This window comes from Taudactylus pleione, unplaced genomic scaffold (assembly GCF_031769625.1).
Source record: "Taudactylus pleione unplaced genomic scaffold, aTauple2 ptg001031l, whole genome shotgun sequence".
Taxonomy (NCBI): Eukaryota; Metazoa; Chordata; class Amphibia; order Anura; family Myobatrachidae; genus Taudactylus; species Taudactylus pleione.
This window is the reverse complement of record NW_028285432.1, coordinates 244009-269883: the sequence shown is the minus strand read 5'-3', so window position 1 is coordinate 269883 and position 25875 is coordinate 244009. Positions and strand designations below refer to the sequence as shown.

Here is a 25875-nt window from a genome sequence, read left to right as displayed (position 1 = left end):
CAACTTTAGGCGTCCGAACGGAGCACCAATTGAATTGCTCCGTCAGGCGCCCAATCGTATAGCATCCAAAACAATTGAATTCTCCCTCCTATAGACTATCTAGTTTATTGACATTGTATACCAGACTCTGCTGGTATTGTTACGGGTTTACATATCGGCTACCTGCTGTTCTAGAAGGTTCCACTAGTTTTTATATTTAATCTTAATCGATAGCCAACAGCACCAATTATGCGTTGCAGAAGTGCCAGTGTAGAGCCTGGATGGTACAGAGTGGTGTATATGGATCATTAGGACAATAGCTTTTTTGATTAACGTACAATGAACAAATAACCTCTAATTTTATTTTTCTTTTAGCAAAAAAGTCAGAATTCCAAATTCTGACTGTCTGGAGATCTTACAGGTGACAGTCTCCTAAGCTTTGCGGAATGTAATGACATGACAGCTAGTCTTCACCTGATACAGAGGATTATGAAGCCATTGATGGTTTAGACTGAGAACTAGTCAGATCATTGATGAAATCATATTTTTGACCTTTTGTTTGGTTTGAAAACTATTTGCTCAGGGAGTTTTGTTTAGCATTTTATTACATACGTCATACACTGAATTGTTGCCAGGCCTAAATTGTGATCTCAGTCTGTGCTATTTCTGATATACCTGTATACATATCTTTTACCGTATATACTCGAGTATAAGCCGAGTTTTTCAGCACATTTTTTGTGCTGAAAAAGTACCCCCTCGGCTTATACTCGGCTGCTGCTGCTCCCACTGCGGGAGCCATCTTCCGACTCCCACAGTGGGTAATGGGAGACACGTCGACATGACGACGTCTCCCCCATGCAAAGCGGCCGGAGGAGCGGATAGCGGCGGGAGCGGGAGTTTCAGGTAAGTGATTTTTTTTTTTTATTCTTATCACATCTCTCTCTACTGGGGGGGGGGGGGGGGGGAGACTACAGGGGGCACTACCAGGAGGCCATTACTACAGGGGGCACTAAAAGGGGGGATTGCCACTGGGGGAACTACCAGGGGAGGATTACTACAGGGGGCACTACCAGGGGGGGGATTACTGCAGGGGGCACTACCAGGGGGGGGGATTACTACAGGGGGCGATTACTACTGGAGGCACTGAAAGGGGGGGGGGGGGGGGATTACTATTGGAGGCACTGAAAGGGGGGGGGGATTACCACTGGAGGCACTGAAAGGGGGGGGGGATTACCACTGGAGGCACTGAAAGGGGGGGGGGATTACCACTGGAGGCACTGAAAGGGGGGGGGGGGATTACCACTGGAGGCACTGAAAGGGGGGGGGGATTACCACTGGAGGCACTGAAAGGGGGGGGGATTACCACTGGAGGCACTGAAAGGGGGGGGGGATTACCACTGGAGGCACTGAAAGGGGGGGGGGATTACCACTGGAGGCACTGAAAGGGGGGGGGGATTACTATTGGAGGCACTGAAAGGGGGGGGGGGATTACTATTGGAGGCACTGAAAGGGGGGGGGGGATTACTATTGGAGGCACTGAAAGGGGGGGGGGATTACCACTGGAGGCACTGAAAGGGGGGGGGGATTACCACTGGAGGCACTGAAAGGGGGGGGGGGGGATTACCACTGGAGGCACTGAAAGGGGGGGGGGGGGATTACCACTGGAGGCACTGAAGCAAGCCCCAGCTAGCGACGGGCAAGCCATCGCTATGGGTCTCGCTACAAAGGGGGCATGCTGTCAATGGTGAGTGACAGCACGCGCCCTTTGGTGGGCGTGCCGGGGGCTTGGCTGGCCAGGAGGCGTTCACATGGGAACGCCTACCGTCTGGGGCCGGCCCCACTGATATCACAAGTGAGGTCAGTGGGAGTACTTTCGGCTCTGATAGAGCCAAACGCACTCCAGGGCTTGCGCCAACTAGACCCTACCACAAGGATCTTGTCGCAAGCCCGATGGTAGCGATGGTCTTGACCATCGCGACCATCTTCCTGGCCGCAAGTTATAGCTGTGGGTGGTCACCCACAGCTATGCGAGCGGCCAGGAGGCCGCTCTAAAATTCAGAAGGACGGCCCTGATTCAGAGCGAGCCCTCTGTCAGAGTGTCCGGCTCTGAATCTGGGCCAGAGGCTCCCTGTCGGCACTCTCAGTCTAGCAGGAAAACTAATTTATTTTTTAAAATAGAATAAAAAGTTGCTAGTTTTAAACAATTATGTTTACAACTACAAATCCTACCATATTGAATGTAGAGGTAAAGTCTGATTTGCTCTATATAAAGGACAATAATAAGGCAAGTGTAAATCCCTAACTTTACAGGCTGTCCTACCAGATGTCCTGGAACCATGAACAAGTGAAGTTGCACAGAATTACTGACAGATCAGAGTCTCAAAACCACAATTTCTTCCACCACTGTTACCCTGTGATAGTCACTCGCTATTTTAGGAGTATAACCATTTGCTAAACTGTACTCCATTGTTATGGGGGGTATCTACTTAGCGATATACAAACGACAGCACGATTGCGACATTGCAATTGTGCTGTCGTTTGTATAGCTAGTGATGTGCCTAGACTGAACGTTCACTCGTTCAGTCCCGGCACATCCCTCATCCCCGCACATGCTGCACCTGACGAGATCGTCAGGTTGACCTGCATGTACGGGCGATGTCGGAAGCGACCAGCGGGCACGCGCATCGCGGGTCACTTCCTTCCAAAACATACCCGATGCATGCACGATTTGCAAGCGATTGCACGATAACGACATTGTTCTAATGCAATCGCTTGTTTAAATCGCTTAGTGGATAGCCTCCATTATAAAATAGCACATCTTTATTGTTCTTCCAAAGGTTGTCCTAACAAGTTTTCTATAGTGAGCTACATTCTTGCCATTTGTTACATACCAAGAAGTGTTTATAATTGGATTACATGACCAACATATTAGGAATTTAATCTGGAGAGAATATTACGGTGTTCAGTTTATTGACAAGTGAAACTAACAACAAGACGCATGCCAATGCAGATACTGCATCACACACTTCCACATCAGGAAGTAAACCAGCAGTAGTGTCCCCCCCACAATTGCCAAGATGTACATCAACAGGGGAAATTAAATTGTATCTCGCTACCTGCAGACTCCAGTCTAAAGTGATGGGAGCTATTCAATTGTTTATGCTAATGAGCATGAGTGCCACAAGCGCCCATTATATCTGCTCGACCCTACTGAGCTGGCAAACAGAAACAGGCAAAGTCAGGCGCTTGGGAAGAGCGCCCATTGCTTTGCACAAGTTTAGCCGGTGTAGGGGGCAGATTCAATTGCTTGCGCATGCAGCTATTTCTTTTGAGCACCCGACGGAGCAATTCAATTGTGGCTCTGTTTGGGCATGAATAGCCGAGGGAGCACATATTTCTGCTTGCCGCCTCCAAAAGTGGCGAGCAGAAATGTGCGATAAGCCAGCACTTTGGGTGCCCAAAAGCACTTTAGATGGGTTTAGACACTTGGGGACAATTCAATGCATTTCGTTGTGAATAGCGCAGGAAAGTTGGTCCTGGAACTATTCAATTCACAGCGATGTTAACTCTGAGTAAAAGCACTTAAGTCGTAGAATGCCGGTTCTCGCGACTCAAGCTGGGTGTTGAGTCGCGAGAACTGGCATTTTCCTACTAAAGTGCCGGGCGCAAAGCTGTTAGTGCCGCACTAAGCCAGCAAACAGCCTTGTGGCAGGCACTTTAGTCTGATTTCTCCGTGCAACTTCAGGAGGGTGCTAGAAGAAATCCTTTTTCTCTTTCATCCACTAGGGGACACTGGAGGTGCTTACGCTGGGGTATAGAGGCGTGGATAACTGGAGCCGGCACTTTAAATAATTTAGAAGTGTGAAGCTGCTCACAATCTAAGCCCCAACAACACCCAGTTTAGAAAATGTGCCCTTTGGAGCTGGTCACAATCTGCTGTGATCCAGCAATACATTAATTATTTTTTATAGGTTTTTTTTATTTTATACATCTTTTACATAGGTAACCTTCGTCACCTCTTCAAAGTTGGGGTCCGGGTACCTGGCACCCTGTCTTATTAGAAGCAGGAAGGAGTGCACAGTGCTTACATTAAAAGCACTGACAGCTCCTTATTGCCACAGCAAGTGCTGAAGCCGATTGCAGAGAGAGACCTCAGCGGGGACACGCGCTGCACATCCCCTGGCTCCCGCCCCGCTACCCAGCGCTATCTCTGCACTTAGTAACAAGTGCCCGCGCTGGGTTAGGAAGAGTAGCGCTACAGCGCGGCTTTCTGCTTCTCCCTCTCCCCACTGACAACACGCGCGTAGCGGGGAGGATATTATGAGCAGCCATCTTTGAAGCCCTCGAGGCAGAAAAGGGGCGGAGCTTAGGCAGCACGGGCTCTCTCTCTCCTCTAAGCGGCTGTATAAAACAGCGTGGCTGCCGTTTGTTATTTCTAATGCTGCATCTCTCCTTCAAACAGGAAGTGTGCAGTTTTTTAACAGGAGATCACACAGAAGGCTGACCTGACTGCATCCCTGGTACAGAGGCTGTGAGTATCACTGGGGTGTAAGCAGGGATTCTGATCTGTGGGATGGGAGTGGGGTGTACTCCTCCTCTGTGTCCCAAACTAGCCTTCAGTTTATTCTGTCTATACTCTGTCCTTCTGTGTGGAGTGACTGTATCCATGTCAAACAGAACTAAAGCTTCTCAAAAAATGTTTGTCTGTTCAAAGTGTAACAACTAACCAAGCCGCATGCCGCTGGGTCCACGTTATGTGATGCTTGTATAGCAATGGATCCATCTATAGCTATTACTGCCTCACCTGCTCCTCCATGGGCCGCTGACATGGTAGGAGTTATATCAGACGTAGCTGAGGCACTTAAGTCTCAACCTCCCTGGGTGGCGAGGCTAACCAAGTCTCTAGACACCTTGGTACAGGTTATGGGTACAGCGGCATCTGCACCCTCCACTTCCTGCCAGAGACCGACACAAAAGCGTACTCTTGACGACTGTTCTCCAGTCAGAGGAGTCGGACGAAGAATTTTTCGCTATGGAGGACACCGAAGAAGGGGAATTGGAGGAAGCTTTACAGGACGAAACCCCTCAGGAGTTAGAGTCCACCTCTCCCGGCGTGGAATCTCTAATTTTGGCGATCAGAAGGACCCCGAATTTACCCGAGGATATAATTCCTGCACCACAGGAGCTTGAATTATTTCAAGAACAACCTAAGAGCTCTGCGGCTTTTCCGTTCTCACAGCAACTTCAGCAACAGCTCTCGGTGGAAAGGAAACAGCCGGATAAGCGGTTCCAGATTCCGCGACGGTTTTCGTCTAGCTACCCTTTTCCATCATCCATGATGGAGAAGTGGGAAACACCTCCTCCAGTAGATGCTTCTGTCTCCCGTCTCTCAAAGAAAACAGCACTCCCAGTACCAGGAGCTACAGTACTAAAAGATCCGTCGGATCATAAGTTGGAGACAACGCTAAGATCTATTTATACTGCAGCGGGTGCTCAACTTAGGCCCACTCTGGTTAATGCTTGGGTTAACAAAGCGGTGGTTTGCTGGGCTGACCAGTTGGTTACAGGTTTGGACTCCCAGAGCAGAGTTACGTCTACTAGCAGAACACATACGTGAGTCTGCAGTTTACACGGTAGAAGCTTCTAAAGATCAGTCAGATTAGTGCTCGCCTATCTGCTTCGGCAATTTCGGGCCGCAGAGCGCTCTGGCTGCGTGCTTGGCAAGCGGACGCAGAATCCAAGCGTGCGGTGGAGGGTTTACCATTCAATGGCGATATGCTCTTTGGCCCGGAATTAGACAAATGGATATCCCAGGCCACGGGGGGTAAGTCTTCCTTCCTCCCGTCAACTACACCGGCTCCTAGAAAAGCTTACACAGGACCTTCGTTTCATTCCTTTCGTGTGCCACATTCCTTTCGTGGTAGAGCCAGAGGGGCTCCCTCCCAAGCAAGAGGCGGCAGAGGTAAAGGCCGCCCACACACGGTTGCACGCAGACAGGAGCCTAAACCAGCTGAAAAACAGGTGGCATGACGGTATTCTGTCCCACCTGGGACCACCTACAGTGGGTGCCCGGCTGCAAGGATTTCAACATGTTTGGAAGCAGACGTCTCCGGAACCGTGGATCCGCAGACTAATTTCCCTGGGGTACCGAATAGACTTCGAGGCCCCCTCTCTGCCTCTGTTCTCCACTACAAGTCTGCCAATACCTGCAGACAAGGCCAGAGTTCTACAGGAGGCTATCCAGTCTCTAGTAGTATCATCTGTGCTCGTTCTGGTTCCAGAACATCAATGAGGTATGGGGTTCTACTCAAACCTGTTTGTAGTACCCAAACCGGATGGATCGGTCAGGCCAATCTTGAACCTCAAGTCATTGAACCTGTATTTGAAGATGTATCGATTCAAAATGGAGTCTCTGCAGTCCGTTATTGCGAGCTTGGAACCAGGAGAGTACCTATTATCCCTGGATATCAAGGATGCCTATCTCCATGTTCCCATCTGGGAACCACACCAAGCCTTTCTGCGTTTCGCAATATTGAAGGATCATGATCAGTTTCGGGCATTGCCGTTCGGGTTATCCTCGGCTCCCCGCATCTTCACCAAACTCATGTCAGTCATGATTGCTCTCCTTCGGTCATCGGGAGTGAACATAATCCCTTATTTGGATGACCTGTTGCTCAAGGCGCAATCGGTATCTCTTATTACAAGTCATGCCCTACTGACATATCAGACTCTAACCCAACATGGTTGGATAATCAACTTCAAGAAATCAAATCTCAATCCGTCCCAGAGGCTCCTGTTTCTGGGCATGATCTTAGATATGGCATCACAGAGAATCTTTCTTCCACTAGACAAAGCCCGGAATATACGGTTGTTAGTTCAGCTGGTCCTCAGGCCAAAGAAGGTGTCCCTCCTTCTTTGTCTGCGTCTCCTGGGGAAGATGGTAGCTGCTTTCGAGGCACTACAGTTCGGCCGGTTCCACTCCAGGGTGTTTCAGCTGGACCTATTGACACAGGGGTCAGGGTCTCATCTGCTTCTACATCGACAGATCCGTCTGAGCACAACTACCAGAGTGGCCCTTCTCTGGTGGACACAATCCAACAATCTTTTAGCGGGCCGGAGATTCGGGGTGTGGGACTGGATCATCGCAACAACGGATGCCAGCCTTCGAGGATGGGGAGCAGTGGTCCTCGATTATCACTTTCAGGGTCGATGGTCCCCTCTAGAACAAAAGTGGCCCATAAATGTGTTGGAACTCAGAGCAATTTACAATGCTCTGACAGAAGCAACAGAGTTTCTAAGGAATCGTCCGGTAAGAGTTCAGTCCGACAACGCGACGGCCGTCGCGTACATCAACCGCCAAGGAGGGACTCGGAGTCGCATGGCCATGCGAGAAGTAACTCAGGTCCTCAGGTGGGCCGAGAGCCAGTCAGTAATCCTGTCGGCAGTATTCATCTCAGGTGTGGACAACTGGGAAGCAGATTACCTAAGCCGCAAGGATATCTATCCCGGGGAATGGAAGCTTCATCCAGACGTGTTCAACGCACTGATACGTCGATGGGGATGTCCTCAGGTGGACCTCATGGCGTCACGATTGAATCGTCAGCTCCCGGTATACGTGTCAAGAACTCGAGATCCGCAGGCGGTGGCAGTAGACGCTCTAACAGTTCCGTGGAACGTCGACTTCGTTTACCTCTTTCCTCCGATTCCACTTCTTCCTCGACTACTAGAAAGAATAAAACACGAGTCAGCCTCTGTCATTCTCGTGGCTCCAAACTGGCCTCGGAGAAGTTGGTTCGCGGACCTTCGGTCCCTATTGGCAGACGATCCGTGGCCCCTTCCTCTGTGCCCGGATCTGCTACAGCAGGGTCCTTTCGTACACCCCAACCTAGCGCAGCTGCATTTAACGGGGTGGCTCTTGAAATCGATATCCTAAGACGCAGAGGAATCCCAGACTGTCATTCCCACCATGCTACGTGCCAGGAAACCAGTTTCGGCTGCGCATTATCATCGTATCTGGCGTTCTTATATCTCATGGTGTTCCAGTCGGGATCTTCCATCTAGGACTTTTCGGTTGTCCCGGTTTCTGCTTTTTCTTCAGACTGGTCTGGATTCTGGCCTTCGTCTTGGAACTTTAAAGGTGCAGGTTTCTGCCCTTTCCATTTTCTTTCAACGGAAATTGGCTCTCATTCCTGAGGTGCAGACGTTTCTTCAGGGGGTCTTGCGTGTGCAGCCTCCTTTTGTACCTCCGATGGCTCCCTGGGACTTGAACTTAGTGCTTTTGTTTCTTCAGTCGTCCATGTTTGAACCTTTGGAAGAGGTTGATATTAAGTATTTGTCTTGGAAAACGGTCCTCCTCCTGGCTCTAGCTTCGGCTCGTAGAGTTTCGGAATTGAGTGCTCTGTCCTATAAGCCACCTTACCTTGTGTTTCATGCTGATAGGGCGGAACTCCGCACGGTAGCCGCCTTCCTTCTCAAGGTAGTGTCGGCTTTTCATATTAATCAGCCTATTGTAGTACCGTCTTTGGTGGAGGACTCTGGTGGTTCTTCTACCTTGGATGTGGTTAGAGCTCTCCGCATCTATGTTGACAGGACTGCTTCCCTCCGTAAGTCTGAGTCGCTTTTTGTCCTCTATGATGCGGTTCGGTTGGCCAGCGTCTAAGCAGACGCTGGCACGTTGGATTCCGCTGACTATTCATCAGGCTTATGTTGGTGCCGACCGCCGGCCTCCTTCGTCCATTTCGGCTCATTCCACGCGTTAAGTGGGTGCGTCATGGGCGGCCGGTAGAGGAGCCTCCATGTCACAATTGTGCCGTGCGGCAACTTGGTCTTCAGTTCACACGTTTGTCAAGTTTTACAAATTTGATACGTTTGCTACTTCGGCATCCCGTTTTGGCCGTCTTGTTCTGCAGGTGCCGCAGAGCGCTGCCGCCCGTGGGGAAAACTTTGGGACATCCCCAGCGTAAGCACCTCCAGTGTCCCCTAGTGGATGAAAGAGAAAATGGGATTTGGTACCTACCGGTAAATCCTTTTCTCTGATTCCACAGGGGACACTGGACGCCCACCTCTGCGCTCTTAGCCTGCCAGTTTGGTTTGTTACATATGTTGTATGTTTTGCTTGTGTGTTCTCTCCCTTTTACTCCGCTTGTTCACCATCTCCTCTCGGTCTCCATTTTCTAAACTGGGGGCTGATGGGGCATAGAGGGGGAGGAGCTTCACACTTCTAAATTATTTAAAGTGCCGGCTCCAGTTATCCAAGCCTCTAGACCGCAGCGTAAGCACCTCCAGTGTCCCCTGTGGAATCAGAGAAAAGGATTTACCGGTAGGTACCAAAATCCCATTATTAGGCTTAACAGTGCGGTCAATTGAATAGCTCCGGGAACTCCTTGTAGCGTTCCCACTAGGCTGTTTTAGTGGGGCGCTGCGCCATGCCCTCACAGCCTGCAGGTGCCGTCTTCACCCGCGGGTCGCAGTGTCCCGTGGGTGGGGAAAACAAGAGATATGGTAAGAACTTACCTTTGTTATCTGTTTCTACGAAGTCCATAGGGTCCACAGGGTTGACCTTGGGGTATAGCTGGATCTGGATCCATGGGTACCACGCAGTTAAAGCTTTAGCTGCTCCCAGGATGCACTTGGGTCCGTCCTCCTCTATACCCCGCCCCCGAGCCACAGCACCTCAGTTGGTAAGCAGCCAAGGCCGGAGGAGGAGACTAAACAGAGAGAAGGAAGACTGGAACACACAAGAAACCATACTCACAGAAATGGGAGACGGAAAACCGGTGACCAGCCACACAGCCCATTTGAAGCCAGGTGCGTCAGGGCGGGCGCCCTGTGGACCCTATGGACTTCGTAGAAACAGAGATAACAAAGGTAAGTTCTTACCATATCTCTTGTTTTCTACTTCAGGGTCCATAGGGGGTCCACAGGGTTGACCTTGGGGATGTCCCAAAGCAGTACAACTAAGGGCGGGGACGCTCCTGTGCTGAAAGGAGTACCCGGCGCCCAAAGGATGCATCCTGAGAGGCAAAGGTGTCAAACGCATAGAACCTCCTCAAAAACGTCTGAATTGAAGACCAAGTGGCCGCCTTACACAGCTGAACAGCAGAAGCGCCACGTCTAGCAGCCCAAGAGGGACCCACAGAACGAGTGGAATGAGCCTTAACAGAGGCTGGCACAGGTAAGCCCTCCTGTGCATAAGCCTCACAAATAACGGAACGAAGCCAACGGGCTAACGTTTGTTTGTTGGCAGGCCAACCCCTCTTGTGAAAACCAAAGAGGATAAACAAGGAATCAGACTTCCTAACCGAAGCCGTCCGGTCTACATAAATTCTAAGCGCCCGGACCACATCTAAGGAAGTCTCACCAGCTGAAAGATCAGGGGACTGAAAAGCTGGCACAACAAGTTCCTGATTAATATGGAACTTCGAGACCACTTTGGGCAAAAACTCAGGACGAGTGCGGAGCACCGCTCTGTCCTGGTGAAAAATCAGGAAAGGAGGGCGACAGGAAAGCGCCCCCAATTCAGACACCCTCCTGGCCGAAGCAATTGCCAGGAGAAAAACCGTCTTAAATGTCAGCCACTTGAGCTCCACCGCCTCAAGAGGCTCAAACGGAGGACCCTGCAGGACCCGTAGCACCACCGCCAAGTCCCAAGGAGCCACAGGAGGCACAAAGGGAGGCTGGATCCTGAGAACACCTTGGAAAAAGGTGTGAACGTCTGGTAGTATTGCAATCCGCCGTTGAAACCACACGGACAAGGCGGACACATGAACCTTCAGAGATGCAAGGCGTAAGCCGAGATCCAATCCTGACTGAAGAAATTCCAAGATCCTAGAAACTCGGAACACCTGAGGATCATAATGTCTGGACTCACACCACTGAAAGTAAGTGTGCCACACTCTGTGATAAATCCGTGCTGAAGCAGGCTTGCGTGCCCTGAGCATGGTACCAATAACCGAACTGGAGAAGCCCCGAGACCTCAAGACGGCTGTCTCAAGAGCCACGCCGTCAAAGACAGCCGACCCAGATCCGGGTAAAGGCAGGGCCCCTGAGACAGCAGGTCCCGACGCTGAGGAAGAAGGTACGGAGCGTCGATGGAGAGGCTCCTGAGATCGGAGTACCAAGGACGTCTGGGCCACGCCGGAGCTACCAGCACGAGCATGCCGCCGTCCTGCTTGAATTTCCGCAGAACCCGAGGAAGCAGGGATATCGGAGGAAACAGATACGCCAGGTGAAACGTCCATGTCACCGACAGCGCGTCCACCAGACTTGCACCTGCGTCTCTTGTCCTTGACCCGTAAACGGGCAACTTGTGATTGTGACGGGAGGCCATCAAGTCCAGCTCCGGCAGTCCCCACCTGTCCACGAGTAGCTGAAACACCTCTGGGTGAAGCGACCATTCCCCGGGATGCACGTCGTGACGGCTGAGGAAGTCCGCCTCCCAATTGAGGACTCCGGGGATGAAGACCGCCGAGATCGCTGGAATGTGACCCTCCGCCCAAGTCAGGATACGAGACACCTCCGACATCGCTGCCTGACTGCGAGTTCCGCCTTGGTGATTGATATACGCCACCGTGGTGGCGTTGTCGGACTGCACCTGTACCGCCCTTCCGTGAAGAGCGGGGCCGGACGACTGCAGGGCCCTGAATACTGCCCGCAGTTCCAGGATGTTGATGGGGAGAAGTGCTTCTTCCGCTGACCAACGACCCTGAAGCGACAAAGAGCCGGTCACTGCCCCCCAACCCCGGAGACTGGCATCCGTCGTGAGCAGGACCCAGTCCGGGATCCAAAATGGGCGCCCCTCGACCAGATGAGCTGTCTGAAGCCACCAAGCCAAAGATAGCCGAACGTCCGGAGACAACACCAGCACCTGAGAGCGGATCCGGTGAGGTAACCCGTTCCATTCTGATAGAATCAGCCCCTGCAGGGGCCGGGAATGGAACTGGGCAAATTCCACCATGTCGAATGTCGACACCATGGACCCCAGAACTCTCATAGCCGAATGGACCGACAGGCGGCAACGGCTCAGGCAACTGCGTATCCGCAGCTGTAGGGAGGCGACCTTCTCCGGAGTCAGGAAGATCCTTTGCTGACGCGAATCCAGCAGGGCTCCCAAATGAACCATCCGCTGTGATGGAATCAGGGAGGACTTTTTCCAATTTATCAACCACCCGTGTGCTTGCAGGCAAGCGATCGTCAGGTGGAGATGTTGAAGCAGTACCTCCGGGGAGCTCGCCAGCAACAGGAGGTCGTCCAGGTACGGCAGCAGCCGTACATTCTGGTTCCGAAGATGTGCGGCCATGACCGCCATAATCTTCGTGAACACCCTCGGTGCCGTGGAGAGACCAAAGGGTAGCGCCCGGAACTGATAGTGGTGTTGAAGGATAGCGAACCTCAGATACCGCTGGTGTGAAGATGCTATCGGAACATGGAGGTAGGCGTCCTGGATGTCCAGGGACACCATGTAATCCCCCGGTTCCATCGCCAGAATGATGGAACGTAACGTTTCCATCCTGAACTTGGGAACTCTGAGGAATTTGTTCAGAGACTTCAAGTTGAGGATAGGGCGATGAGAACCATTGGGTTTCTGCACCAGAAACAGAGACGAATAATACCCCGTCCCTCGTTGTGATAGAGGAACGGGAACAATGACCCCTGCTTTCAGCAAGGACTCTATAGCCTCCTGAACCTGTAACGCCTTGGTCTTGTCCTGAGAAGGACTTGTGCAGAAAAACTGGTGGGGTGGTCTGTGCCGAAAAGACAGGGCGTACCCCTGGGAGACCACTTCTCGAACCCAGGCATCCGTGGTGGTATTGTGCCAGCACTGGGCAAATAGAAGAAGTCGGCCTCCCACTCTGAGGTCCCCCAGAGGGAGGCCCGTCCCATCAGGCCGCAGGTTTATCTTCCTGCTTGGAAGAAGGGCGCCGAGCACTCCAGGCTTGCTTCTTGAGTTTAGAGGCCGTCTTACTCGCAGTCTGTCTCGGGAAGGACTGACCTTTCGCCTTAGCCTGAACCCGAAAGGAACGAAAAGCCGAACTCCGAACCTTAGCAGGCAGTGCCACAGAAAGGAGGAAGGCCGACTTGGATTTAGCCAGGGTGTCCACTATTTTGTCCAAGTCCGGACCAAATAGTAATTCCCCATTGAAAGGTAAGGCCTCCAGACCTTTCTTTGAATCAGAGTCCGCTCTCCAGGACCGCAACCATAAGGATTGGCGGGCAGACACCGCTGCAGCCGATACCCGCGAGGTCAGCAGACTAGCATCTAAAGAAGCTTCTCCAATGTAAGAAGCAGCGTCCCTCATTTGTCCCAACAACGCCCGCTGGACATCCGGAGCGTCGTCTGGGAAGGTATCTGGATGGGCCAGGAGCCACCTGGCATCGACTACACAGGCCATCCTGTGACAAATCCTCCCTATCTACTCCTGCAGAACAGCGTCCGCAGGAGGCCAACACCGGAGCCACTGAGCGCTCAACCTCCTCGTCTGACATGACAGGATATATTATATATCTGGCACCAGGGTAGAAGTAAAACGCACTCACCGGTGTGCTGAACAACAGCCCACAATATGGCACTGAGTAGCACACAACTGTATGTGACGGACCTCACAAATACGTGATCTATATAAGTGAGGTCAGTAGAAACGCCCCTCCCCCACACACCTGTAGGGCTTGTAGGAGAAGTAAAGGGATAGGTATAAGCTGACAGTAAGTAGAAAATAAGCACAGACAGGCAGCACTAGCAAAAGTCACATACCATGCAGGAAGATATACTCACTGCACCTTTCCACTACAATCAACCTGCCCAGATTCAGTGTCTGGGAGGGCTATAGTGCTGTGTACGCTGTCCTTTATCAGGGGAGAGGTACACAGGGGGACCGGTCCGCGTGCTCCCTGAAGATCTGCGCTGCCACTGTGAGAAAATGGCCGCTGGAGACCTCAGAGGAGGAGTGGCCGAGTAGCTGCAGCTCAGCGACGCCAGACTCCGTGCTGAAAGGCGCGCTGAGCTGAGGGGAGGAGCCGCTGACAGGGAAGGCTTCCTCCCCTGGCTAGCATATTAACCCCAGGGCTTGCCGGCATCCCGCTTGCCATATATCCCTGGTGGTCTAGTGGTCCCACGGGTTATTCCTCCTCAGAGGGGGAGCCCGCCGCCACCGCTAGCGGCCCCCGGTCTGTCCCCTAGGACCGGGGGCAAAGGACTGCATGTGCAGGCAAAACCCGCGAGCCGCCGCTAATCTGCGACTCGCGGCTTACCTTGTCCCCGGCGACTCCGGCAGCAGTCCAGGGAGGGACCCAGAGTCCGGCTAGTACGGACTCTGGCCTCCTGCCGCGATCCCCAGTGCAGTACTGGTGTCGCGGCGCCAGCGGGGAAGGAGAGCGGCAGCGTGGGCATCTGCATAGACAGCCCGTCGCTGCCACACTAGAGCCTCTGTTTTAAAATAAAAATCTTTTTTTTTTTTTAAATAGAAAGCTTTTGGGGGCTGCTCCTGCAGCCCCCCTGCGCAGGTGACCCTACTCCAGCCGGGCACCAACTCAAACTGAGGTGCTGTGGCCGGGGGCGGGGTATAGAGGAGGACGGACCCAAGTGCATCCTGGGAGCAGCTAAAGCTTTAACTGCGTGGTGCCCATGGATCCAGATCCAGCTATACCCCAAGGTCAACCCTGTGGACCCCCTATGGACCCTGAAGTAGAAATGTGTGGTGATCCGTCACTACCAGTTAATAGACGCTGGGCGTATGCGCCCGGTATCTATTCTCCCTGTCAGCAGCACTGGGGGCTGCCCAGCGTGTCCGTAAGTGCCGGGCACGCCCCCAAGAGTGACGAAAAGGTGACGTGTCTTATAGACACCCCCCTTTTCAATGGCCACGCCCCCTTTTCGCAAGTGCCTTCTCTAGTTCCGGCGCCCTGCCTGCCGCCGGAGCTAGAGTGAACACTATCCTTGTGCTGAATTGAATCACCCCCATTGAAAGATACATCACTATTTTCTAAACATTTTCTTATATTCATATGGAAAGGTAATATAGACAAGCTGTGTACACAAGGTCTGAATAATATTTAAAGGAAAGAACATTGTGCTAATTTAATTTGGTTTAGCAATTGGCGTGTACATAATGGTTTTGCATATGATTGGTTTATATGCCAGATAAATAAGGAAATATATGTACTAATACCAAATAAAAGTGTCTAGATTTAACACAGTGACCATAATGGATGTATGTCATTAGTTGGGTCACCAAACATGGATAATAAGTAAGACAGGATATACAGTAATATGAACTATGAGGAAAACAGGAAAGGGGTTGTCAACTAACACCCCCCTGGGATGTGTCACTAACTGATGATGCTTTATGCACAAGTACAGTTATTACATAAGGTAAACATGTCAAGGTTACAAATAGGCATGCTTCTTATTGTAAGGAAAGAATTTATTTTCAGAGATGGACGTGACTTGGCATTCTGGAACAGCAGATCGCATTCATTTACATTGCAAGTTTTTCCCTGGACCAAATAGAGATGCATACAGATAATGCTATTAGAACCTAACATTATAGGTAGATACCAATGCTTTAAAGAACTTGTTCCTTCCTCAAATTTCCCAAGGCAAACCTAAAATTTAATCTGATACATTAAGAAAACTCATATCCACTAATGCAGGGGTGGGCAATAAACTGCCATCCAGCCGTTGTTGAACTACAAATACAAGCATGCCTTTAAACAGTTTTAGTATGGCCAAATAGCAAAACTGTGGCAAGGCATGCCAGGATGTGTAGTTCTACAACAGCTGGGAGGGCCACTTATTGCCCACCTCTACACTAATGTCTAGATCAGGGGCAGGCAATTTCTCTCTCTCTGGGCGGAATTCAATTGTTTCCAGCCCCCATCGCGCCCAGAGCTATTCAATTGTCGGGCGAGATCAGCTGCCAGTGCTCTATTTCAGCTCGCAGCCCCAGAGGGGTGCGAGCTGAAATCGGCAAAAAGTGACATGTTTGGGCGCCCAAACGGCACTTTTTGTGATTGCGCCCAGCACTTTGGTCTGGGTTAACAGATTTACGCGGCTAAACCCTACCACTTTGGGCGCGATCAGAGCGAAAAGCTGGAACAATTGAATAGCGGCCCGCGATCTCCCCTCACTTTAGACAGGAGATCCGGGCCGCAAAAACAATTGAATTCCACCCTTCGGGTGCCAGACATTCAATATTACAAGGCAAAACAAATTTTGGCACTCCGCAACCATTACAATAAATACAAATATTTACGAAAATAATAGACTGTTACAGCTAATTTTCTCAGGTTAGACTGATAAATTTCTTTTTGTACGGTTATTGGATAGGGTCACGCAGGCTTCGCTAGACATGCAGGTAATGTTTGGGTTCTCTGGTCTGAAGAGGGTTTAGCATACCAAAAAGTTTTGAGCCATGAGGAAGGGAGGCGAGCATAGCTGACCCAGTGCATACCTAGTGTTCACTTTAGGAAAAGGGGCATGGCCAAGGAAACGGGGGCGTATATTTATGGCACGTCCCCTTTTCGTCACTCTTGGGGGCATGTATGGGACTTACGGACATGCCGGGCTGCCCCCAAGCGCTGCTGTCAGTGTGACTAGATGCCGGATGTAGGCGCTCTGCATAGATTCACAGGCGGTGACCGCTACACCGCAGTTTTCCCCTCCCACGAGACACTGCGACCCATGGGTGGGGACGGCACCCACAGGCTGTTTTAGCGGGGCAGGGTGCTTTCTGTCCTAGAAATAGGGCAGGGCACCCCGCTAAAAACAGTCTTGCGGGAACACTAGATACCACTCAAAGATTCCATGTGCTACCTTGTGACATAAGTGCTAAGGGTTGCATAACCCTGGTCTAGATTACGACATTATCATTGATGCAGTTTCTCCATATATGTTCAACTACAGTCTGCTTTGTACTGTCACCTGCAATTTATTCTTTACCTCTATGTCAATTATATAATGCTGGGCATAAATTGTCAGATCAAGGGGCATAACCCATTAGCCACAGGGCTTACCACGTGGCTAATTGTTGGCTCAGACCTATTCAATAGGTTCCTGCAGCCCCGCGCGTTACGCCCCAGGGGGGTGCACTTTTCCTCACTGCTTCAGGTGCTGCGAGGAAAAGTCTGTTAAAATGCACCCTCTAGGATTTAACGCGCAGGGAAACCCATAGGTTCAAGCATTTTACATGGAATCTATTGGTTAGGGAAAATGCAGAATTGAAATGCTGCATGGATGGTCGATATCGATTAGGTAAGCCTGTTTGTTCTAGGGACCCGCGGGATCGTTAGAGGGTTGAAGCATGTTGCTGGATTTTCGATATCAAACATCCAGCACATGCAGGACGATCAGACGATATCTGATAGCTGTCTGATCGACCTGTGTATACGGGCCATTACTGATACTTTTGCAATTATCTAAATGGTGATTCCCTGGGTATTCTTCCTTAAAAATATGTAAAATGGGCAGTTTATATAGCCAGTACTCCCCTCGATGTTTAGATGGAGAGTAAGAAAAGAGATAGCCTGTCATGACAGAAATTATGGTTGCTGTTAGATTGACCAGGCCTAATTAGTATATAACAGTTCTGCTGTTTGAACAGCCCAAAATACTGACCAGTATCACCCCAGCTTGTCTGCTGTTAAGAAGTAAATAAGCAGATGAGTGGAGGGGGACTTGTCGGTGCCTATCGCTGGCTATCCGTACCCGATGCTGTACCTGTATGGTGACGTCACAGCGCTAGCGTTTCCGCTAGGCTGTTTTAGTAGGGCGCGGCGCCCTGCCCTCTTTCTGGAAGGCAAAAAGCGCCCTGCCCTCCAGAAGGAGGGCAAAAAGCGCCCTGCCCTAACAGCCTACGGGAACCGTCTTCACCCGCGGGTCGCAGTGTCCCGCGGGTGAAGAAATGTGTGGTGACCCGGTCACCACCGGAGAATAGACGCCGGGCGCATGCGCCCGGCATCTATTCTCCGTCTGCAGGGCTTGGGGGCTGCCCGGCGTGTCCGTAAGTGCCGGGCACGCCCCCAAGAGTGGCAAAAAGGGGACGCGTCTTATAGACACGCCCCTTTTCAATGACCACGCCCCCTTCTCGGTCGCGCGCGCACGAACATGCCCTCTCTAGCTCCGGCGCCCTGCCTCGCGCCGGAGCTAGAGGGAACACTACAGCGCTGGAGGGCGGCTCGATATATCAGGACTCCGCAGTCACAGGCAGCGTCTGTCTCCATATTGTCCTTTAACCGACAAGCTGAAACCCATCAGATATGGTGGCCATACACAGATATTCCACAGTGTATGGTCACTATATCGGATTTCCACCCCTGTGAAGGAACAAGGTAAAATGTTGGGTGGTCAGCCGCAGCAATGCATACACTGCCATATGTGTCCGACCAATTATCAGGTCAGGCATACTGGAAGATTTTTTTTATACCCAACCATACGATAATCGCTGATCGGTCACAGCAATACACTATGCAATTATCGTCTCGATCCAACGATTCCTGTGGATCAGTGCTTTAGGCCCACTGCATTCTCATCCCGTAACGATTAAAATTATGGGGGAAAAAAAAAAAAGTTATTCTTGAGCATTTCTGGTAAGCAGACATTGATGAAAATAATTGAATAATTTAATTCTGCAAACCTCTGAATGAAATTCCTATTTCCTTAAAACAACAATACATGGGGTCAATACAATTAGGTGCACATATCAAGTTTGTTTCATGAAACTGGCAGACTTTGCACGAATGCGCGCACCCGAGAATTCTCCAATCTAATTAAAAAAGCCTATTCGCGATACATGAAAAAGTGGGGTGACCATCCAAAATGGATAATTTTGTTAGCAGGACTGTATAGAAGGCTGTTTGAGGGCATAAGGAAAGTTCTGTAGGTTGTTTAAATTGTGTTAAATGGCTGATTTGTGCTTTATTTAAAAAAATGAGATTATAAAAAGCTAACTTTTCACTTAATCTCAAACGATTTAAACAAGAAATACAAAAAAAGATGGGAATAAAAATTGCTTTCTGGTAAACTAGTATTAATCATAAAGAACAAAATGGTGTACAGTGGCTGGAAAATAGCAATATATTATATCACATAAGTATATGACAATGAAAAGTTTGGAAAGACAGTCTTAATTGTGACTGATTAAAGAAGACGACATTGTAAAAGGGAGTGCTTAATGGCATCTATATGGCAAGTATATACATGCATTAAGGATGTAGCAAAGTAAAAATCCATCTCAACTACAATCTAATATTAACTCTCACATACAAAGTAATTTGAAAGGCTGACAACTTAAGTAAAACGATAGTTTATTCAGTGACATCTCTGAAAAGAGTGCGGACAGGTACAGCAACACAAGTGCTCATTTACAAATGAAAGCATTAACACCTGAACTGCCACAGAGAATAACTACTCCAATTGCTAAACAAATATTTGAAGTTATGACACATGAAAAGTAAAACTACATTCCCACTGGAAAAACAGTGGTGACACTGGGCATGGCTTGGAAAAATTACATTCTTACTTTAGATACTGTACATAAATGCAAGACTTGTCCCGTAGTCTCTGACTATATCAGAGCATCCATTAAAGACTGAGCAAGAACAGAATGCTTTAAGGGGAGATGACAAATGTTCAGTAAAGAATTCAATCTGATATTATGTGTAGTTTGTTATGTCCTACACAGCAAAAGATGCAGTACACACTTACAATATAACATACTTGGACACTAACACTACAGCAATGCACATTAAGACAGGAACATGCCAAAGTCACTGCCACACAGTTTTCCTACAAAGAGCAGTGAAATGAACAACCGTTGATCAAAGCATAATATATATCAAGGAAACAGTTTAGATTTAGTAAATCTGTGGATGCTAGATGACAGCTTTTCAATAGGACACCGCCCCTCCTTCCCCCCACCAGCCTCCTCCCTGCTGCATTTCCGCCCTGCTTCCCATCCCCCTAGAAGCTCCTTCATTCACCAAACAGATCATCATAGATCACAAAAATATCTGATCAAAATGGGATCAGTTATAGTTATACCCATTATCATAAATAACAGCAGTACACCTACATATAATAAGACAGTCAAATAACTGCTTGTTCCTCCTGCCAGGGGCAGCCTGCGCAACCCCCCAACCACCTCATGCCAGGGGCAGCCTGTGCAACCATCTCATGCCTTGGGCAGCCAGCATACCCCCCCCCCCCCAACCGCCTCATGCCAGGGGCAGCTCGAGAATCCACCACCCAACCGCCTCATGCCAGGAGCAGCCCGAGTGCTCCCTCCTCATGCCAGGGCCAGGTCGGGCACTCTCCCGTCCCCCCATGCCAGGGGCAGGTTGCGCAGTCTGCCCATCCCCCCATGCCAGGTTGCGCACTCTCCCCGTCCCCCCATGCCAGGGGCGGGTTGCGCACTCTCCCCGTCCCCCCATGCCAGGGGCGGGTTGCGCACTCTCCCCGTCCCCCCATGCCAGGGGCGGGTTGCGCACTCTCCCCGTCCCCCCATGCCAGGGGCGGGTTGCGCACTCTCCCCGTCCCCCCATGCCAGGGGCGGGTTGCGCACTCTCCCCGTCCCCCCATGCCAGGGGCGGGTTGCGCACTCTCCCCGTCCCCCCATGCCAGGGGCGGGTTGCGCACTCTCCCCGTCCCCCCATGCCAGGGGCGGGTTGCGCACTCTCCCCGTCCCCCCATGCCAGGGGCGGGTTGCGCACTCTCCCCGTCCCCCCATGCCAGGGGCAGGTTGCGCACTCTCCCCGTCCCCCCATGCCAGGGGCAGGTTGCGCACTCTCCCCGTCCCCCCATGCCAGGGGCAGGTTGCGCACTCTCCCCGTCCCCCCATGCCAGGGGCAGGTTGCGCACTCTCCCCGTCCCCCCCATGCCAGGGGCAGGTTGCGCACTCTCCCCTCCCCCCCCCTCATGCAGGGGCAGGTTGCACACTCCCCTCCCCCCCCCTCATGCAGGGGCAGGTTGCTCACTCCCCTCCCTCCCCTCATGCAGGGGCAGGTTGTGCACTCCCCAAAAGACAGCTTCATGCCGGGGGAAACCTGTACACCCCCCCCCCCCCTAAAACCTCATGCCAGACTGTACCCCAAACCCCCAGTTTATGGGAGAGCCCATTTAAAAAAAAATCAATGTTGGCCTGTACCAGACATCTAACTGCCGATTATCTAGATACCAGGGACAAGGCAATAAACTCCCTGATCGACGGAAATAGGGACAGAACACCCTAATCCAGACTCAAGTGAGTCGCGCACTATTTCTTTAGCCAAGGTAACAACTAGCTGGCCGTGAGTGCACAGAAATATCGGGCAGAGGAGCGGGTATAGTATGTAACACATGACTGTCTCAGAAGCGCCGATCTGCTGGATACCAGGGAGCACAGCACCCAGGACGTAGGGCACATCCCCAACATCGAAAACCACGACAGTTCCCTAGGTACATAGGAAGCCTGCAGATGTACAGGGCACACCCCGGCAGCATAGGACGGCTCCATCGTCATCTCCGCCATAGAGTCGGTTGTACCGGGCCACTGACACCGACCGTACGTGGTGCTGTGCGGCACATCACCGAACACCAGCCACCCTCACCCGCCTAAATACCCCTACCCTACCCCCCTGCCGGGGATGGGGTCGGTCACCCCCCGCTGCTAGAGCTCAGGCGAAGAGCCCACTTACCTCACTCTCTCCCCGTCTCTCCACCGGGCGTTGGCAGCTCTACACAGGGTTTCTTGGACTGATGGGCAGGGGCAAACACGACGTCATTACGCCACCGCGCTCGTATGGGTTGATGTCTGAGAGGTGCAGTTGAACGCCGAAGGAGCTCGAGCTGCCATCTTTACTCTGGTCACTTATCGCGATCTCCAATGACTCAACGGGCTTACTAACACCCTATTATCCTTTACATATTCATCATGACTCTAAGCAGAATACTGTATTTTTCCCATTTTTTTTGATTATTGCTTTTATTGGGGTGTTGTATATTTCACCTACATGAAATCGGGAAGGGGTTGTCCATGTCAAAGATGGCAGCCAGGCGTGCGTCATTTCTGGTCAGCTGTATCTAGCTTCCTCTTTCATAGTTTCATGCTGATTTCCAACATCAGAGGAAGAGAAATGTGCAGCCCATCTCTGGCTTTACGTTAAGTGCCCCCAGGTTGTGGTTTCACCTGCATGGTATAGGCATAGAAGCAGGTAATGGCTTTATGGGTGATGTTATAGTATATAGATTGTCTGTTGTACTCTGCGTATGGGGAGTTTCTATTTGTTTTGTCTGCTCCCCGTTTTATTAACATGCATACAATAGCAGCGCACTTTGTTTTGCTTTGGATGGAGGAGTGTACCTTTTAAAAAAGGTTACGTACTTGTTTAGAACACAATTAAATGCTCTTAAATTAGACATGATTATAGATTGATTTATTTATTTATTTATTAACAGTTTCTTATATAGCGCAGCATATTCCGTTGCGCTTTACAATTGGAATCATTGTAAATCTTAATTATGGTCCAGGCTCTTAAAAATGTTGTAGAGCACATAGGGGGAGAATTGCAGTCAGTTGAGTCGGACCCACCAAGTTAAAAGCTCGTGGTACTCTGTGTGTATGGGGCAACTATATCTGTGATATGGGTGTATTCTATGTGCTTTGCATATAGAGGTCCTTTATCTAGATACCAAGATATTTGGTGCACAGAATAACATTGGGTGTGGAAGTTTGTAGTCTTTACAGCTGTCACCAGATGCATTACTAAGTACTTTAACAGCATGTAATATATCAACAGCCTCTATTGCCACAAGAAATGCACCACAAGAGTTAGGAGACCTGTCACTGTAGAGTCAGTCATTCTGTTCTGCCTAAGGCCAGTGTTAAATTGTGGGAACCTTATTTAAGTTACTAGTGAATTTATAGGCTGCATATATAGGGCGGAATTCAATTGTTTTCATCCCCTATCGTGCCCGACGGAGCTATTCTATTCTTGCTCCTGTCGGGCGCGATCAGCTGCCAAGCGCTACATTTCAGCTCGCAGCCCCTGGAGGATGAGAGCTGAAATGTGCGAAAAGTGACATGTTTGGGCGCCCAAACATCACTTCTCGCGATCGCGCCCAGCTTTACGCGGCTAAACCTGACCTCTATGGGCGCGATCAGCGTGAAAAGCTGGCACAATTGCATAGCGGCCCGCAATTTCCTGTCACTTTAGACGGGAGATGCGGGCCGCGAAATCAATTGAATTCCGCCCATTGTGTTCATTCTAGTACCCTGCACCTCTCGCAACCCGTGCAGTTCCTCTCTCCTGCCTGGAGTGTCGCTCTATGCTCTGATGCTTCTAGCTCACTCTGGTCTGTATCTCAAAAGTTTGTTGTATCAGCTGAGTGTGCTAGAAGCACCAGAGCAGAGAGGTACACCCCATGCAGGAAAGAGGAACTGCACAGGTTGTGACAGGTGCAGGGTGCTGGAATGAACTCTACATACATGAATAGTGTGATCATATTCCATAGTTAGTCTTGAGTTTTTTTCATACAGTTATCTATATAGTAATCCGCTAAACTCTGTACTGTCTATGGCTCCCACTGCAGTGAGCCATGGGACAGACTTGGACACAGGACCACGCTGCGCCTGGAAGGGGTAAGTATACAGCAAGAAGGGGGCAGGACAGAGCGGGGAACAGGGCAGAGCAGCGGGCGTACAGATGGTTCCTTTACTAGTCTATAATAATCCTGGATGATCTGTCCCATCTCCATCATTCACATTAGGAGCCTCTGCACACGTACTCCCTTCCATCCAGCCACTGCTGCGATGGAGATGGGACAAGTTTTTGGCTGGAGGAAAGAGAAGAGCCCAGGGTAAGTATATAGCAGCAGTCCAGGAGTAGGGCTGGGTATGCCAGGTCCAGATTACTAGTATAGAGTACTTGTCTAAACATTGTTTGGTTTTTACTTTTCAGTATGTTGTGTTGCATATTTTTTGACACTTTATTGTTACAGGTCCCACCTGGCTTTCTGATTTGGTTACTTCTTTAGCATCATGGCATTGAGAAACAATGTCAGCTGGACCAAGAATGTGTCATCCCTTTGTTCCAATCCTAAATCCTATTTATCCAACACAGCAGCTGAAAGTTTTCTGGATGAACTGTTAAAAGATCTTAAAAGTGAAAGTTTGAATGACCAAACAAAGGTATGGCATTTTACACTATCTGCAAACCATTAGTCAGGGAATTTATTGTGTTCGACAATGGCAATTTAAACAGAGAAAATGTGAGCTGACTGAGAGTTTTATTTTATTATTTGTTAAGGTATTACTTTTACAGTGTCCATAGGCTCCACATGGAGATCTTGGGGTGTAGGTGATGGGAACCAATCTGGGCACCACACTTTAGCTCCCAGGATGCACTGGGTCCTTATACCCCGCCCTCTAGCCAGAGCCACCTCAGTTTCGTTGGTGCCCGGCCGAAGTCGGGTCACTACTTTGCAAAGGGGCTGTTCATCAGCCCCTAAAGCTTTTTTCTTTATTTTAGTTACTTCTACAAGCGACTAGAGCACACTGCAGAAGACTGTCCATGGGACGTAAGTGCTGAGCTCCACCACCCTTCAGTTGTCGCAATGCCAGGACTGATCTGTGGATCTCGGCGGGCGTTCCGGGGGTCAGCGCTAGCCAGGGCCCCCGGAGAGGACCCAGACTGCACCCGAACATCAGGGGACAGGTAAGGCGGGTCGCCACTCGTGGTGACCCGCGTATAATAGCAGTCAATACCACCGGTCTCGGGACAGACCGGAGGTGCTGGGTGTGGACACAGGCTACGGCCATCACGCTCCAACTTGACCACGAGGGACATATTGGTTGCGGAAACCAGCATCCCAGGGGTCAATAACCGGCCAGGAGAGACAGCTTCCCAGTTTAAGCTGCTCCTCAGCTCAGCGCGCCTTTCCACTGCGGTCTGGCTTCCCTGAACTGCTCTCCTCCTCCGGACACGCCTCCTCTGAGGTCTCTGGCAGCCATTTTCTAAGTGTGCAGTCGCAGTTCTCCCAGGACAGTGCGTGGTATGGTCCCCCTGCATACCTCTCCCCAGGGTCAGCGTACTCTCCAGGGTCAGCGTATGTAGCGCTATTTCCTACCAAGACACTGCGTCTGTGTAGTTGATTATAGTGCAGCTTTGCAGCGTCTTTCCTGCATTGCATGTGACTTGTGCTAGCGCTATCTCTGTGTCTTTCTTCTATTTTTCAGCTTATGGCTATACTCTCATTCTGCCCTAAATACAGGTGTTGTTAATGGTAGCTTTTACCTGACCTCAGAGATGGATATCTATCTGATTCAATATTTATGAGGTCTGTCACATACTGTTGTGTGCTGCACTTGTGCCATATTTAGGCAACAGGATCCTGCAGCTTGCATAAGACAGGACCAGTATATTGCTCTCTGTTAGTATTTATACATACTAGTGGTTGCTTTGTACACAGTGCTCTATTGTGCGTCATTTACCCTGCAGACATGTCTGACGAGGGTAATGGACACATACCTGTACTTTTGTCGCAAACTTACAGACTATGTACTGCGGTTTTGAGTGAGGAGGATGTGGTTTGGGAGTTATGTATGAGATGTTATAACTCGCCATGTGACCCGAACCCTCCGACATCAGTACAGGAACCTCCTTGGGCATTTTTTTTCTCAGATGCTGGCCTCTATTGTGGATCGCGTGGCGATCCTCACTGTTGTTTCCCCCTATGGGGGTACCACAGCAGCCCGTCCCTCACATGGACTTCCACTGATTGTGCAGAACCCTCCTGTACTACAGCAGGCGGTCATTCCCACAGTGGGATTATTACAGGGTGGTCCTCCACCATGGGTGGATGTGTTCTCTACTTCAGGGCCTAATTCATACCCGCTCGCGTGCACTCACAAGCGGGTCGATGTTGGC

General features: G+C 50.5%; 2 protein-coding genes across 3 annotated transcripts in view; one reads left to right on the top strand and one right to left on the bottom strand.

Annotated features, from left to right (window-relative positions):
* The window catches only part of CDC42 (cell division cycle 42), a 69164-nt gene extending 47418 nt beyond the window's left edge, over nt 1–21746 (bottom strand). For both annotated transcript variants that reach the window (XM_088461238.1, XM_088461239.1), the window contains exon 1: nt 21646–21746. The gene's annotated coding sequence lies outside the window, so the exon portion shown is untranslated. The remainder of the gene's footprint in view (nt 1–21645) is intronic.
* Nucleotides 21511–25875, top strand: part of AP5B1 (adaptor related protein complex 5 subunit beta 1) — a 65465-nt gene continuing 61100 nt past the window's right edge. Inside the window, exons 1-2 of the mRNA XM_088461236.1 lie at nt 21511–22161; nt 23948–24137. Coding sequence (XP_088317362.1) covers nt 23988–24137 — 150 coding nt within the window. The 5' untranslated portion in view covers nt 21511–22161; nt 23948–23987. The remainder of the gene's footprint in view (nt 22162–23947; nt 24138–25875) is intronic.